At 47.4% G+C, this 17,833-nt stretch overlaps 1 protein-coding gene across 1 annotated transcript in view; it reads right to left on the minus strand.

Annotated features, from left to right (window-relative positions):
* ZNF831 (zinc finger protein 831) overlaps positions 1-17,067 on the minus strand; it is an 80,566-nt gene extending 63,499 nt beyond the window's left edge. The window contains exons 1-2 of the mRNA XM_068525099.1: positions 13,474-17,067; positions 12,105-12,244 (exon numbers count right to left, since the gene is read on the minus strand). Of these exons, the coding sequence (XP_068381200.1) occupies positions 12,105-12,244; positions 13,474-17,067 (3,734 nt within the window). The remainder of the gene's footprint in view (positions 1-12,104; positions 12,245-13,473) is intronic.
* Between the last annotated feature and the right edge of the window lie 766 nt (positions 17,068-17,833).

Genomic DNA, 17,833 nt, shown 5'->3' on the forward strand with positions numbered 1-17,833 from the left:
AATAAAAATAAATCCTTCTTTACATTAATACATAGAGAGAAAGAACATAAGAGACTATCTTTTTGTATTTGTGACATTGGGGGATTGAGATAAGGAAAAATTTCTTAGACAAGAACAAAAAATAATAATCATAAAGGAAAAGGTAACTCCGTCTGACTACATCAAAATATGCAATTTCTTGATGATCAAAGAAGCATAAGCAAGGTTAAAAAATAAGAAGTCCATTTCTAACAGTACAGTGAACTAGTTACTTTGATTGACTACCCCCATATTTACCCTTATACTGAAACCAACGAAAAATGCAGATTAAATATAAAAATGTTTACAATTTATATTTAAACGCACTGGTGTTCTGATGAAAAGGTAAGATATATTTAAAAGTAAAAAACCAAGTAGAAAAAAGTGAGAGCAATTTCATTTTGAGGGCGTTTGCCAAACCAGGTGAGCTTGCCCTTTTGTTTTCATGATCCTGCTCTTCCATTTCCATTGTCTGGTGGGGTTCAGGGTGCATGATTCAAACCCAGAATCAACCCTATGTGAGTCAGGTGGAAGACCCAACCTCTACTCCTGCAGAAAACTGAGACCTCAGAGGCTACACCCTCAATATATGGGTTAATTAGGGATAATACATCCTACCCCCACCACCTGCCCAGAGAATATATATATTTTTTAATTCCAATCTTATCACTGAGTGGAGGGGGCAAAAGTCTCTCCTGTTAATTTTATAACAATAAGACAGTCTTCTCATGGGTTTGCAATCTGAATTCACACTACCCTGTGACATGGAGAAACCTACAACCAAGAATCTTATTTAAAGTAGTGCTCATTGGGTGCCCCCAGGCACCTAGCAGAAGCAAAACAAATCATTACTGGAGAAACCCACCACAAAGTTCCAAAAACCTCAGCTTACCATCAAAAATCCAAAAACAAACAAGGAAAGAAGTTACCATAAGCGAGAGCTCATATATAAAACAGAGTCAGACATGCCAAGACTTCCTGTGTTGGCATTATCAGATGCAAAATATTTACTGTGCCCTTTTAAAAGATTGAAAATAAGAGTACAGTTTACATAAATAGAAAAAACAATCCTAAAATACATATGGAACTACAGGAGACTCCAAATACCTGAAGCAATCTTGAGCAAGAAGAACAAAGCAGGAGGCATCACACTTCCTGGGTTTTTAAAATATATCACAAAGCTACAGTAATAGAAATGGTATGGTACTGGCATAAAAACAGATGTATTAACAAATGGAACAGAATAAAGAGACCAGAAATAAACCCCCACATTTACTGTAAACTGATCTTCAACGGGGGTGGGAGGGAGAGGACAAGAATATACAATGGGGAAAAGATAGTCTCTTCAATAAATGGTGTTGGGAAAACTGGATATCCACATGCAAAACAGTGAAATTAGACCCTTGTCTTACACCATACACAAAAAATCCATTCCAAATGGATTAAAGACCTAAACATAAGACCTGAAACTAAAACTCTTGGAAGGAAACATAGAGAAAACCTGCTTGTACTGGCCTTGATAATGATTTCTTGGATATGATGCCAAAGGCACAGGCCACAAAAGCAACAATAAACATGTGGGACAACATCAAACCAAAAAGCCTCTGCACAGCAAAGGAAACAATCAACAGAATGAAATGGTAACCTAGGGAATGGTAGAAAATATTTGCAAACCATATATCTGATAGGGAACCAATATCCAAAATACATAAGGAACTCACACAACTGAATAGCAAAACAAATAGGAAAAAAACCCAAGAACTCAATTACTAAATGGGCAAAGGACATGAATAGATATTTCCCAAAAGAAGACATACGAATGGCCAACAGGTATTTGAAAAGGTGCTCAACATCAGGGAAATACAAATCAAACCTACAGTGAGATATCACCTCACACCTCTTAGAATGGCTATCATCAAAGAGGCAAAAGGTAAGTGTTGGTGAGGATGTGGAGAATAGGGAACCCTTGTACATTGTTGGTAGGAATGTAAATTTATGCAGCCATTATGGAAAGCAGTATGAAAGTGCCTCAAGACCTTAAAAATAGAAGTCCTCTGTGACCCAGCAATCCCACTTCTGGGTAAATACCCAAACAAATTGAAATCAGGATCTTGAAGAGATAACTGCACACCTATGTTCACTGCAGCATTATTTACAATAGCCAAGACATGGAAGCAACCCAAACATCCATCGATGACTAAATAAAGAAAATGTGGTGTATACATAAAATGGGACATTACTCATCTTAAAAAGGAAAGAAATATTGCCATTTGCTACAACAGGGATGAACTGGAAAATATTATGCTAAATGAAATAAGCCAGATACAGAACAAATACTACATGATCCCACTTAAATCAGGAACCTAACATAGTCAATGTCATCAAAACAGAGAGTAGAATAGTGGTTACCAGGGATGGAGGGAGGGAGAATCAAGAAGGTGTTGATCTAAGGGTACAAAGTTTCACTTCCACAAAATGAATAAATACTAGATATCTACTGCACACCACAGTGCATATAGTTAACGATACTGTATTATATACTTAAAAATTTAAGAGGGTAAATTTTATGTCAAATATTCTTATCAAAAAACAAAAAAGAGGAAGGGAAGAAACTTCTAGAGATGATGGATAAGTTTAGGAAAGTGTAGGACACTGAATGTGGTGATGGCTTCATGGGTGTACACGTACCTTCAAACATGTCAAGATGTATATATTAAATACATACAGCTTTTATGTTTGTCAATCATACCTCAATTTAAAAAAAGAAAAGTAAAGAGCAAGAGACTATAAAAATGACCAGGCAGATTTGAAAAGTAATTAAATGGAACTTTAAAAAAAATTAAACATAATATTGTCAGGAATTAAATTTAAAACTCGACAGACATGTAAAAGCAGGGGACCAATTAAGAGGCCATTGCATTAGTCCAGGGACTTCTTCTGACCAAGATGGTGTAGCAGTGACTAGATGTGCCCTCCCAAATAAAAAAATGGACAAATGTCTAAAACAATGATTTTCAGGACACTAGACACCAAGCCATGAAAGCAGTGGTCCCTGAGAGAAGAGGAACAGATGAGGTGAGCCTCACGATTGCCTTGGCTTCCTGGTGGGGAAACTTTCCAGGTCCAGCACCATTTGTTGAAAAGACTATACTTTTGCCATTGAATTTCCTTTGAACCTTAGTCAAAAATCAATTGACCATGTATGTGTGGTCTATTTCTGTATTCTTTATTCTGTTTCATTGATCTATTTGTCGATTTTGATGTGAATACTACACTGCCTTGAATATTTAAGTTTTAGAGTAACCCTTCAAGTCAGGCAGTGTCATCAAGACAGTGTGGCATATGCATCAAAATAGACAAATAGATGAACAAATCATGCTGGAACAATTAGGTATCCACCTGCAAAACTAAGAACTTTGATTTATACATCACACCATATACAAAAATTTGATCCTAGGTCTGAATATTAAACCTAAAGCAATAAAGCTACAGAAGAAAACTTAAGAGAAAAATCTTTGTGGCTATGATTTAGGCCAAGATTTTTTAGTTATGACATCAAAAGCACAATCCAAAGAAAGAATGATAATTGGAATTCATCAAAATTTAAAATGTCTGCCCTTTAAAAGACACTGTTAAGAGAATTAAAAACAAAAAACAAGGCACAGACTGGAAGGAAATATTTACCACTTGCATATCAGAAAAAGGACTTATAGCCAGAATATATAAATAACTCTCAAAATTCAATAAGAAGAAAACAAACAACCCATTTTTAGTGGGCAAAAGATGCAAACAGATATTTCACCAAAAAAGATACATAAATGACAAATAAGCGCATGAAAAGATAGTCAATATCATCATTTATTAGGGAAATGTAAATTCAAACTAATACAATACCATTAGACATCTATTAGAATGACAAAAATTAAAAAGAATGGCCATACTAAGTGTTGGCAAGGAGGTGGAGAAGCAGAAGCTCTCACACACTGCTCGTGGAAATGTAAAATGATACAACCACTTTGGAAAACAGCTTGGCAGCATCTTAAAAAATTAATTATGCTTCTACCATATATGATCCAGACATTCCACTCTTAGGTATTTACTCAAGAGAATTTAAAGCTTATACCCATACAAAGACTTGTATATGAATATTTATAGTAATTTTTATTTATAACAGCTCAAGACTGAAACAAGCCAAATGTCTACCAACAGGTGGTTGTATAAACAAATTGTGCCATATCCACACAATGGCTTACTACTTAGGAATGAAAAGGAACAAATTACTGATACATACAACAACATGGATGAGCCTCAAAATAATCACATGGAGTGAAAAAAAAGCCCAGCCAAAAAAAAAAAGAGTGGGGGAAGGGAAGGTATATATTGTCTGCTTCCACTTTTATAAAATTCTAGAAAAAGTGAAATACTCTATAGTGACAGAAAGCACATCAGTGGTTACCTGGGGGTGGGAGGGTGGCAGGGTGGGCAGGAGGAAAGAATTACAAGGAGATACATGGAAACTTTGGGGATTGTGGATACATTTGCTACCTTGATGGTGTTGTTGGTTTCACCGGTGCGAACATGTCAAAACTTATTAAATTGCACACTTTAAATGTGCATAATATTAAAATTCAATATAGGTCAATAGAGCTTTGAAAAAAACACTCAGTGGATTAAGAAAATTAGTAACATTTTAAAGATACATCCGAACAAAGTATCTAGATTATAGCAGGGAGAGACAAAGTTGTTGAAAATAGAGGTTAAGAGACATGAAAGATCTAAGATGCATTATTTTGATGTTCCAAAGAGGAGGGAGACTGGGATGGAGGCAACAGCTGAAGAAAGATGGCTGAGAATTTTCCAGGTAGACGTCAATCCAGAAATTATAGAAGCCCAATGGATTCCTAAGGGAATAAATTAAAGTGACGTGTACCTGGATACATCAAAGTAAAAGTATGGAACACCAAAGAAGAAGATCTTGAAAGTAGCCAGAGATAAGAGACCTTCAAAAGACAGATGAGTAGACTTATAGCTGACTTCTCACCACAAAATAGAAGCCAAGTGATGATGCAATAACAGCTTTGATGGATGAGAGGAAATAACTGTCAACCTAAGACTGTATACCCAGAAAAAATATTTTTCAACAACAAGGATGAAATAAATGCACTTTCAGGCTAATAAAAACTGAGATTTTTCTTCTCTAAAGGAAATTCCAAAGAATATACTTCAGACAGAAGAAAACAATCCCAGAAGGAAGATCTGACATGCCAAAAGGAATGAAGAGGCAAGATATTTGCAATTATGTGGGTAAATATAAATGAACGGGCTTAAAAAGTCAGATAATAGACCTGGAAAAATATCTGCAGTATATATAACAGGCAAAGAATATATGCAAATCTAGGATATATACACAATCTTACAAATTCTGGGTGGGCAAAACATGAAAAATCTGCTCCTAACAAACAGTAAGAATATGGGAGCAGGGCAAACTCTCACTGTTAGCTGGAGGAAACCTACAGTGACACAAGCACTCCGGAGAGTGATTTGGTAATAACTTGTAAAGTTGAAAATGTGATTATCTTATAACCCAGTAATTCCATTTTAGGTATATTTCTTAGAAAACTTCTCACATTGTGTCTAAGGAGGCACGTATAAGCATGTTCATTGCAAAGTTAGCACACACACACAAAAAAACTGGAAATGATTTAAATGTCCATAAATGGGGGAATGGAAAATACAGTGTGTTATTTCCATGGGATAGAATACTCTACAGCAATTAAGATGAATGAATTTTATCTGTATGTACCAACATGGCTAGATCTTCAAAAACACAATATGGAGTTTAAAAATCAAACTGAAGGATAAATTCAGTGTGATATATATATATATATATATATATATATATATTTTCTTAACAGTGTAATATATATATATATATATTTTTTTTTTGAAGACACCAAACAATATTATATATTAGTGGATACATTGATTTGTAAGGTATGAACCCATGGATGGAAACAGTACCAAACCCATAAAACTACATAATTATATTTTTGTTTTATTTCTTTTATTTTACATAATATAGATAATAAATAAAAGTAATATTTTATTTGCTTTATTTTTTTAAGGCTCAGAAGCAAATATGATAAAATGTTAACATCTGTTCATCCTGGATCATCACCCATGAATCTGTTATAGATTTTCTAAACTTTTCTGTACTTCTTATTTTCTTTTTCAAGAAAAAGAGAAAAGGATGGGAATTCCCTGGTGGTCCAGTGGTTAGGACTCCATGCTCTCACTGCCGAGGGCCCAGGTTCAATCCCTGGTCAGGGAGCTAAGATCCCACAAGCTGCGCAGCACAGAAAAAAAAAAGAGAGAGAGAGAGACAAGAGAATGGACACTAGGATACAAGAATTCTACCACTCTCTGTGAGCTGAGGCCCACAGGGTCATCTCTGATACAGTATTTCACTTTCTGTAGAATGTAAAGACAGCTGAAGTGAAAACGGGGACATGAGTTTAAAAATGGGCTTCTTTCTTAAGGAGAGAACGCACGTGTTGATAGTTGATAGATAGGTAGATAGATGATAGATAGATAAGGTAGATAGGTAGACGGACGGATGGATAAATAGATAGATAGACAGATAGATAGATAGATAGATAGATAGATAGATAGATAGATAGATAGATAGATAGATAGGTAGGGATATGCATGCATACATACATATGTGAGTGGGTAGATGGATATATAAATGGATACACACATCATACAGGCAGTCATACACCCTTGGGTGGATGGATGGATGGATAGAGAGTGTGGTAGGCAGATTATACCCACCACTACCCCCACTGCCCACGGAGATGTCCACATGCTAACCCCCAGAACCTGTAAATATGTTACCTTCCATGGCTAGAGAGACTCTGCCGATGTGAGCAAGGGGAGAGGCCTCTCAAATGAAGACAGTATCCTGATTACCCAGGTGAGCCCAAGCTAACCACCTGCATCCTTAAAAATGAAAGAAGAGGCAGAAGATTGGGTCAGAGAGAGGAGACTGAACAAGAAGGAAAAGTGGGAAAAGGACCCAACCCCTCCTTGCTGGTTTGGGATGTGGAGGAGGGGGGCCGTGAGCCAAGGAATGGAAGTTTGCCAACAACCCAAAGGAACAGGAAACGGAGCCTGGAGCCTCCAGAAAGAAGCGTTGCCTGGGGCACCTTGATTGTAGCCCAGAAAGACCCATATTGGATTTCTGACCTACAGAACTATAAAACAGTAAGCGTGTCTTGTTTAAAACAACATACTAAGTTGTAATCTGTTATAGCAGCAATACAAAACTAATGTAGATAGATAGACACACAGATACATAATAGATGATGGATAGATGATAGATCCCTTACTTCATCAAACAGAAGTTTTTCTGTTTGATTGCCTGCTAAGTAAACATATCTGAAACAAATCCTATGTTACTATTGACTTCTGTTATAAACTGGTCATAAGTTACTATGTGAAAAATGGATGGATTTTGAAATCCACAGTTGAAAACTTTTGAAGGGAAAAAATAAGCTCTATGTATGGCCTCCTGAGCAGTGAATTTGAAGCACCTTTTTTTTTTTTAACATCTTTATTGGAGTGTAATTGCTTTACAATGGTGTGTTAGTTTCTGCTGTATAACAAAGTGAATCAGCTATACATATACATATACCCCCATATCTCCTCCCTCTTGCGTCCTTTTTTTTGAGGCACTTTTAGACATCTCCTCTCATCATTTTCCAAGCATGGGTGCTCAGAATTGAACACTGACTCCATGTTTCTGAAGATGGACCAAATATGAAAGAGAAATGGAGAGGATGTTTCTCTGAGAAGCTCTATCATCTCATGCCACTCCACTGGCAGGAAAGTAATTAAATTTGAGACTTCATGTGGGTCAAACTGGCAGTCTCCTTTATCAAATTGTTGCAGGCCAATGCTATAGAAGCAGTGGTCTAAGAAGAAATTTGCCTGTAAAGGGAACCCTTTCCTTATAAACCCAGCATCACGTTCCCTTATGGACACCTGTCCAAAGATGTGTCCCCCTCATTAAAAGGACAAGTCTTAGCAGCCACGTACAATGAGTGGGGTGATGGAAGACACGGGGTCAGAAAACTCAGATTCTCATCCTAATTCCACTAACTGGGTGAACTTGGGGAAGCCATTTTGGGCAGACACACCCTAGGGTGACCCTATGAGTCAAACCTTTGTGGAATCCCTTCCCCTTGAGTGTGGATGGAACCTATAATTTGCTTCTAACCAATAAAATATGGCAAAGGTAAAGGTATTTTGCTGATGCAATGAAAGCTCCTAATCGACAGGTAAATGATCCTGGGTGGGCCTGACCTAATCAGGAGGGGCCTGTAGAAGAAGATCTAGAGGTCAGAGACTTGAGACCGCACAGACACATTCCCTCTCCACTGCTGGCTTTTAAGAAGCAAGCTGCCATCAATTCCATGCCGCAAGAAAATGAATTCTACCAACAACCTATGAAGGGAATAAAACAAGACGATGGGATGGAGAAAAAAAGGGGGGAACCACTGAGATACAGGGGTCAGGTGAGTCTCCACCACAAAGCCGACATCTTTGCTGAGATGAGGGGGAGCCAGCCCCATGAGGAGCCAGAGGTGGTGTGTGCAGGTAGAGGTAAACAGATCAGCATGTGCAAAGGCCCTGAGGTTGGAATGACTCAAAGGATGATCATGAGCCAATAAAGGCACAGATGATGAATGAATCATGGTCGACCAGTCAAAGTTTGGTGGATGTAAAGACTTCAACAGCATCATCCTCAGTGCACCCGGCTGGAGGCTCCAGGACAGAGCTGTCGAGCCTGGGTTCTGACCTCTCCTGTTTGCATGCCGGGGTCCCTCTGCCCCCTCACTTTTTCACCTGCAGCCTCTTGCTGAGAAGCTCACTGACTGGGAGGCAGAGTTTTGGCTCCCACAAAACCGGATGTAAAGATGAAGATTTGCAAACACGCATGTCTATGAGGGCCAGGCAGACTACATGACTCAACGTTAAGACACTAGGGAACAACCTACAGACTGCGAGAAAATATTTGCAAATGATGCAACCAACAAGAGATTAATCTCCAAAATATACAAACAGCTCATACAGCTCAATACCAAAAAAACAAACAACCCAATCAAAAAAATGGGCAGAAGATCTAAATGGACACTTCTCCAAAGAAGACATACAGGTGGCCAAAAGGCACATGAAATGATGCTCAACATCGCTAATTATTAGAGAAATGCAAATCAAAGCTGCAGTGAGGTTTCACCTCCCAACGGTCAGAATAGCCATCATCAAAAAAAAAATCTACACATAATAAATGCTGGAGAGGGTGTGGAAGAAAGGGAACCCTCCTACACTGTTGATGGGAATATACACTGGTGTAGCCACTATGGAAAACAGTATGGAGTTTTCCCAAAACAATAAAAATAGAGTTGCCATATGATCCAGCAATCCCACTCCTGGGCATATATCCAGACAAAACCGTAATTCGAAAAGATACATGCACCCCTTTGTTCACAGCAGCACTATTCACAATGGCCAAAACATAGAAACAACCTAAACGTCCATCAACAGATGAATGGATGAAGTTGTGGTACATAAATACAACGGAATACTACTCAGCCATAAAAAAGAATGAAATAATGCCATTTGCAGCAACATGGATGGACCTAGAGATTATCATGCTAAGTGAAGTAAGTCAGACAGAGAAAGACAAATACCATATGATACCACTTATAGGGGGAAACTAAAATATGACACAAATGAACTTATCTCAGAAACAGACTCACACACATAGAAAACAAACGTATGGTTACCAAAGGGGAAAGGGGGGTGGTGGGGGGATGGATAAATTAGGAGTTTGGGATTAGTAGATACAAACTACCATATATAAAATAGATAAACAACAAGGACCTACTGTAGAGCACAGGGAACCATACTCAATATTTTGTAGTAACCTATAAGGGAAAAGAATCTGAAAAAGAATGTGTGTGTGTATAATGAATCTCTGTGCTGTACACCTGAAACTAACACAATATTGTTAATCAACTATACTTCAATTTTTTAAAAAAAACTAAAAAAAAAAAATGGGAATAAAAGACACTAGGGAGAAGTGGGGACTGAGGCAGGCTGCAGAGCACAGGCACTGCCCACAGGCGTAGCTGCGGCTCAGCCCCAGCCAGCTGCCTCCCTGCAAGAAGACAGGCCCAATATCTTCAGAGCTTCAGATATTTTAAGAAAGGCTGAAATCCAGGTTTATATGTGAAATCTCTTGATATTTATTACTTGGATACTTAGCGTCAAAACTTTCAACAATGTTGCAGGCCAAATAAGATTCTTACATGGGCTGTGTTTGGCCCCTGGGCTGCTGATGGGTTTGCAAGGCATCCTGGAGAGACGTCCCCAGGCCTCTCGGAGGACCAGCCTGGGACCATCAGCCTTATTTGGGAATGTTTCCCCAACGGCCTCCACGTGTGGACACCTGGCACCTAGCAGGTGCACAATGAATGTCTGTTGAAACAGTCAAGTCCCAGTGTTGGGAAGGAGGGAACTGTAAATGAGGCACCCCACCTTTGTACCCCTCCCCACATCTCCCGGGACTCTGCCTGAGGCCTGGAGACTTCAGGCTTGCCAGCTGTCACTCAGATGTAGTGTAGTGCTTTGTGGGAGCAAAGCCACGTGCCAGTATCCCTGCGCTCCCGGGATGTGGCTTGGGTGATGTAAAGCGTTGCTCTCCAAGCTAGCTCACTGGACCAGCATTCTCAGCACCACCGGGGAGCATGTTAGAGATACAGAATCTCAGGCCCCATCCCAGACCCACTGAATTTGACCCAGCATCACAAGAAACCTCCAGAAAACCCTAGGTGACTCTCCTGTCCATTACGGGCTGGGAGCCCTGGGGCAAGCTGCTGTTTGGCACATGGGCTCTGGAGTAAGGCTCGCTGGTTCAGATCCGGGTCCTTGGGGAAGTTGCCCAACTTCTCTATGTGTCTCAGTTTCCTCGAGAGAAAAATGGGGAGTCATCGTGCTGTGCCTGGCACACAGCAAGCCCTCAGCGATGCCAGCTCTGGAAACGTGGTCCTGGCAGACAAGTGAAAGGGGGTGCAGGGGCCTCAGAAGAGGGTATGTCATCTCTGGCCACTGAGAGTCTGAGCAGCCATAGGCAAGCATTAGGAATTTGTGTGGCCTCTCGACAAATACCTATGTCTGGATCAGACACTGACAGTAGGAGAAGGCCAGGCATTCTAGGAAGGGGAGATTGCAGGTGCAGGAGAGCCTTGGGGATCTGGGTTCAGAGTGTCAAATAGAGAATAGGCGAGGGCTGAGACCATATGACATCACACTGAGAGGGAGGGGGGCGACCATGGGAAAATGGGACCGGAAAGCTTTGAGGGGTGGGGGGGCGGGGTGTTGGAAGGAGGAGGGTACGCGGTGGGCAACCTGAAGGGTTTTGAGCAAAGGAGCGAGACAATCAGAATGATGTGATGAAAGAGGGGTTTTAAAATCCATCTGCCCTCCCCCCATTTGCAGTCGGGAGATTATGTATGTGCACAGATCACGGAGAAAAGTCTAGAAGGGCATAAACCTAAACGTGATTGTCTCTGAGCGGTGAGGTCACTAGGATGTTTCATTGTCTTCTCCTCGCTCATCTGTTTTTTCTAATTTTTCTGCAAAGGACACGTATCACTTGCATAATTAAAAAAGCAATAAAAGCTGTAAATAATTAACATGCTCTCTCTTCAGGACTGAAACTGGATGCATGTGTTTTCAGCTCAGTTATTTCGAATATTTGCTGGATGCCTGGCCTTAAAAAAGGCACCACTGAAAAACACACAGCCGGTAGACTGATGGAGAAACACACTGAGTCCTTTAACCATGAAACCCTCGACCCCAGTTCCTAAACAGGACTCTGTCTCTCTCTCTCCCGGGAACACAGAGGTGCCTTTTGAATCCCTTGTGAAGTTTTCCTTGGGAATTTATTGAAATCACAGTCTGCAGTTCCTGACCCTGTGGGCACACGGGGAAATGACAGAGGTGGCCACACACCCTACCTTTTGGAGCGGACGCTCAGTTGTTTCTGCTTGCTGCTCCCACGAGGCATCTTTGCCCTCCTACGAGGCCATCCTCTCTTCCGTTCTGGCTCAGACATCCAGTCCTGGGATGGCATCCCTGGGGCTGTTGGGTCGGAGAGCTGAAAATACCAGGCACGCTGGCGTCATATTGCTCACAGCCCTCATGGTGGGAACAACACAGAAGGGTTCTCTCTCTGCAGACAGGATGCCTGTCTGGGGAAATCGGGCATCGAAATGCTGCATTGCCAAATGGTCTGCGCATTGCTGGGCGGAACCTTCTGGAATCCTGCCTGGGCTGGATCCACAGAAGAAAAAGCCCAGACCTTTGGTGATAACGGGAGGTCTAGGGAACACCGTGGCCGGCTCCTTTCCCTCCTCCAGGAACGCCCACGCCCAGTACCTGATGGCCTTGTGGAGGAAGGAGGCTAAGCTGGGCCTCGGATTCGCCCTCTCTCAGGCCCAGCACATTCTTTCTTAACCCCCCACTCTCGGGATGAAGGCAGTGTTACCACGAGCACAGCCTTCAAGCTCTGGGACACAGGCCCTGTTGTTCCACACGATTAAGTTACAACTGAGGCTGCAGGATCCTCTTCAGTCACCCTGGCCCAGGACATCCCAGAGCAGGACAACACCCTCAATTATACGATCCAGATGCATGGAGTCGCTCTCCAGATGGGACTACAGGGACTTCCCTGGCGGTCCAGCGGTTAAGACTCAGCGCTTCCAATGCAGGGGGTGCAGGTTTGATCCCTGGTCGGGGAAATAAGATCCCACATGCCACGAGGCAAGGCCCTCCCCCTCCAAAAAAAGGATGGGACTATAAATTTATTTAATCACCAGTGAGAACTCTCTAGAGCACCCGGCTCCTTTCCCGATTTGCCACTGCTCCCAGGAAACTCAGGGGTAAGCTGAATCTGACCATAGCAACTATTTTCTCTGGAGTCCCTGGTATGATAACTATCTCCTTTTAAGAGTTTTTGTCTGGAGTCTATCTCTCAAAAAGGGTTTCTGATTTATAAGCTCCCCTGACCAGCGTTTCATTTTTACTGTTTGCCTCTGCTACCAGGAAGCTCAGCGTTAAGGTTTCTGTCTAGTTATGAAAAATCTCACCCGGAGTCTTGGGTACAGTCATTCTGTCCTTTGAAACTTCTTTTTGCATGATTTTCTTTCGTTTTATTTTACATGTTGCGCCTTTTTTTCTCTCCCTTGGGAGCAGGCTGAGAAGATGTTATAATGGACAGCAGATGCCACACAGGATGGCTTCATACTTTCTCTCCATCGCTACAAGTCCTGCCTGCCAAGCGTCCTCCCTCAGCCCCCAGGGCCCTGGGACAAAGCCGAGTGTTACCTTCAATGTGTGCGTCTGCCCTCCTTCTCCAGGGCTTATCCTGGTCCGTCCTCCAGACACCGCTTTGCTCACCGGCTGGGCGTCAGGACCCTCACCCCGGAGGCTGCCGCCAGGGAAATGCGGCGCCAGGTGCACGGAAGCGTTCTTCTCTTTCTGCTCCATCGGCAGAGGGAGGCTGCGGCTCAGGCAACACCACGTGAGCCGGGGCTCAGCCCTCAGCGAGGGGAAAGGCCCCTGGGCCCTGCAGCTCCCGGGGGGCTCTGCGGGCGCACACAAGGCCAGCTCAGGCCAGCCCGGGGGCGGGACGGCCGAGAGGACGGAGCCGGGCTGGCGGGAGCAGCCGGCACTGAGCCCCGCTAGCGGCCCTGAAGGAGGGCCCCGCGGGGCACTCTCGGGAGGCCCCCCCAGCTCCCCAGTGGATTCCCAGGGATGGAGGACGCCCCCAGAGGGCCTGGCCCGCGCCCAAGTGCTGCTGCTGCAGACTTGTTGGGTGTCATGGGTCCCACTCCTCCAAGAGTCACACGTTGGCGTGGGCGGGAAGGAGGCTGCCCCCCTGGGGACCCCAGCTGCTGGGGTGCCAGTGTCCAAGCCTCCTTTCTCCTCTCCCTGCACCCCCTTTCTCCTGTCGCACGGCCTGGACCAGCTGGGGTCCTCCCCGAAGCTGTCTGCTCCACCAGGGGCCTGGCCTGAGGTTGGGCTGGGAAGCATGGGGGCCTCCAGCCCCGACTCCATAGAGGATGCCTGTTCCTCAGGTCCCCCTCTCCTGCAGAGAAGGCCCCGGCCGTGGTCCGGCTTCTGGGGGACGGGCGGTGGGTGACGGGTCTCTCCCTGGGGTAACCTGAGGAGGTACTGTGGGGGAAAGGCCACGTCCACTGGGCCAGCGAGGACACGGGGGGCCCGAGGCTGCGAGGCCAGCTGGGAGGGACACCCGGGGGCTGCAGCTGTAGCACGCGGCCGAGGCTCCGTGTCCCGAGGCCCGGCCCGCCTCAGGGCCCCAGCCCTGCCCCTCGCTGTGCAGTCGCCGCCTCCAGGCAGCCCACCTGGCTTTTCCCCCGGGTCACTGTCCTGGTTCTGAGGGGGCGGGGAGGCAGCCTGCATGGGGCCCCCCGGGGTCCCTCTTTCTGCTCCCAGGGGCTCCTGGCAGCTTAACGCCTCCACCTTCAGCTTCTTCCTCTCCGAGGGGAGCTTGTCCTCTGTGGGCTGGGGCTCCCCGGAGCTCCCGCCCGGCTGGCTCGGGACCACATGGTCCTGTTGACAGGTCTCCTTGGCGTCCCCTCCGCCACCCCGGGTGCCGCCTTCCAGCTTGGGGTCCGGCAGACCCCGCCTGGGAGCCTCTAGGTCACCTCCTTTGGGGGGACTGGGTGCTGGGAGCAGCTGACACCCCAGCTCCAGCTTCCCGTTTGGAGGAAGCAGAGGGCTCTTGCTGCCCAGGCAGAGGGGTCCTCTGCAGCTGAGGGTGGGGCGTGAGGCAGCCCTGTTCACATGGGGCTGGTCCCTGCCTCCAGCTCTGGCCACTGTCTCCCTCTGCCTGGGGGGCTCAGTCACCAAGAGGCCCTCCCGGGCCGGTGGGCTTGCACAAGGCGCTGGCCTGGCCCCCGTGGCAGTGTCCTTGGGGCCCGGGGGCCTCCTCCCGTCCTGGGAGGGGGCTGCATGCCCGCCACCCCCTGCGTCTTGCTGGAGAGGACGGTCCAGCTCGACCCCACCGCCCGCTGTGGCCTCCCTAGCCTTCTTGCCTCCGCGGTGGCCGGCTTTCGTTTTCTGGTAGATGCTCTTGAACGTGTCCTTCCCGTACACCTGCCACTTCTCCTGGGTGAACCTCTTCAGCCTCCTCTGGCCGCGTTGCTTACCAGCCGCCTGGCCCTGGCCGGCCTGGCCCTCCCCCGCAGCCGGTCTCTTTCCCTCCGGGTCCTCCGCCGGGGCCGAGGCGTCTCCCGTCGGGGGACACGGCAGGTCCTCCACCGCAGCCTGTCTGACCAGGGCCCGGGGGTGACCGCCAGGGACATCGGCCAGTCGGGCGGGGGCAGGCCTGGGGCTCAGAGGCTTCTGCCTCTGGGACCAGGCGTCCCGGGGGTCCGGCGGCTCCGGCCACGTCCCCGTGCCCTCGACGAAGGGCAGCGAGTTGCTCCTGGTGACAGGCACACATTCGGTGCCGGTGGAGAGCTGCGTGGGGACCGAGTGGAAGAAGAGGGGCCGCGCCCTGTCCGGGGCCGCGCAGGTGGAGCGCGCGGCGCGCAGGGCGGCAGGCGGCCTCCTGGGCTCCGGCGGCCGCAGGTCGAAGTGGAAGGAGTCCTTGTAGGTGTAGGGCATGGGCAGGTCGATGCTGCCCTGCTTGGACAGGACCGTCTTGCGGGGCCGCACGTGGGCCAGCTGGGGGTCGTCCACCACGGCCTGGTTGTGAGAGATGAGCCTGGCGATGCGCTCCTCCAGCCGCCTCTTTTCCAGCTCCAGGCCGGCCGCCCGCTCCGCGCGCCCGGGCCCCGGGCCTCCCTCGCCCTCGGACTCGGCGCTGTGCTCGGACAGGCTGTGCAGGGGGCTGCCGGCGGCCGGCGGCTGCTCCGCGCTGTCCGAGCGGGACAGGTAGCCCGAGTCGGTGCTCTCGCACTTCCGCAGCCGACCCTCCGAGGGCTTGGCATCCCCGGGCTTCTCCACCTGCTGCGGCTGCAGCGCGGAGCCCGGCCTGCTGGCCGTCGGGGACCGCTGCTCCGGCAGCTTCCGCCTCGGCTGCGAGCTGGCCAGCGGGAGCCCGGGGGCAGAGTCTACAGGGGCCTCCCTGACATCGAACGTGGACCCTAGACAGGCAACAGCGTCCAACTTCAGGTCCAGGTTCTTGGCAACCGGGGACAGATGCGCCGTAGGCAGCAGGCAGTGCCCAGCGGCCTGGGCGCCCGGAGAAAGGGGTCTCTCTGATCGTGCCTCGTGGGCCCCGGAAGGCACTCCGGCCTTGTCCCCCTCCTCCGGGAGGTTGCTTCCCCCGCCGTCCGACTCCGAGGACAGCCTGGAGTTGTTGAGGTGTGTCTGGGTCCGTCTGTGCTTGTACAAGTTGCTCTGGGTCTTAAAGGCGATGCCGCAGGTGGCGCACGGGAAGGGCCTCTCCCCCGTGTGGGACCGGATGTGCTTCTCCAAAACGCTGGGCTTCAGGCAGTCCCGGCCACAGTGCGGGCACAGGTACTTGCCGGCGTTGCGCACCTTGCCGGGGCTGCCCAGCACGGGCCCCAGGCCCGGTGACAGGATGGGCAGAGCACCCACGAAGTTCACGGTGAGCGCTGGGGCCGCTGGCTTCCCCACCTGGGTGGAACCGGGCCCTTCAGGCTGCAGCAGGGGGCTGAGAATGAAGGGCACGCTGCCCCCGTCCACGCTGCCTGACACGAGGGGGGCACGCGGCTGGAGGCCCCCCGGAGGCACCGTGTGGTACAGTGGGATGGGCAGGGCCTTCAGGAACAGGGTGGGGGCCAGGCCCTGCTCTGGGGGCAGGATGATGGGGCCCAGGGTCAGGTGAGGCGAGGCCTGCCCACCTGGGGCCCCTGGGGGGCCAGAAGCAGGAGCTGGCTGGTCCCTGGCAGGCAAGGCAGGGCAGGTGACTTCTGGCACCTCCATCCCACATCGTCTGGGTGGCCCAGGATGCCGGGCAACCTGTGAGCAACAACCAAACTTTACTATGGGTAACTCTCTGCTCTCATCATACAGTAAACCCTTCCCAACCCCCCATCAGGCATTTCGTCACCTCCACTGAAGCCACAACAATCCGCCAAGAAAAATACCCTTATCCCCAAGTAAGGAAAGGGGAAACTGAGGCTCAGAGAGTGGAAGTGACTTGTCATGCAGCTGATATGTGGCAAAGCAAGGTTCAGACCCAGGTCTGTCTCAATCCTAACTCATTTAATACACCCAAAGGGAATTCTCTTTTTTTTTTTTTTTTTTTTTTTGCATCTTTATGGGAGTATAATTGCTTTACAATGTTGTGTTAGTTTCTGCTGTACAACAAAGTGAATCAGCTCTATGTTTACATATATCATCATACCCCTCCCTCTTGAGCCTCCCTCCCACCCTCCCTATCCCACCCCTCTAGGTGGTCACAAAGCACCGAGCTGATCTCCCTGTGCTATGCGGCTGCTTCTCAAAGGGAATTCTTGATTCTTCCCCTGCACACAGGTACATGGCAGGCTTGTCACCGTCATCCCCCGACACCCAGTGCAGTGCCCTGTGCAGAGGAGACACTCAGAAAATGTGCTGACTTCATGAAAAAGAAAAGTCGTGTAGCTCAGCAAGGTCCTCAAAGTCCACAGTGATTCCATGGGCTGGGACAAGTCCCTTTCCTCAGATGGGACTCAGTTTCCAGGTCTGTAAAATGGGCACCTCCCTA

The sequence above is a fragment of the Eschrichtius robustus genome, chromosome 16 (assembly GCF_028021215.1).
Source record: "Eschrichtius robustus isolate mEscRob2 chromosome 16, mEscRob2.pri, whole genome shotgun sequence".
Lineage (NCBI taxonomy): Eukaryota > Metazoa > Chordata > Mammalia > Artiodactyla > Eschrichtiidae > Eschrichtius > Eschrichtius robustus.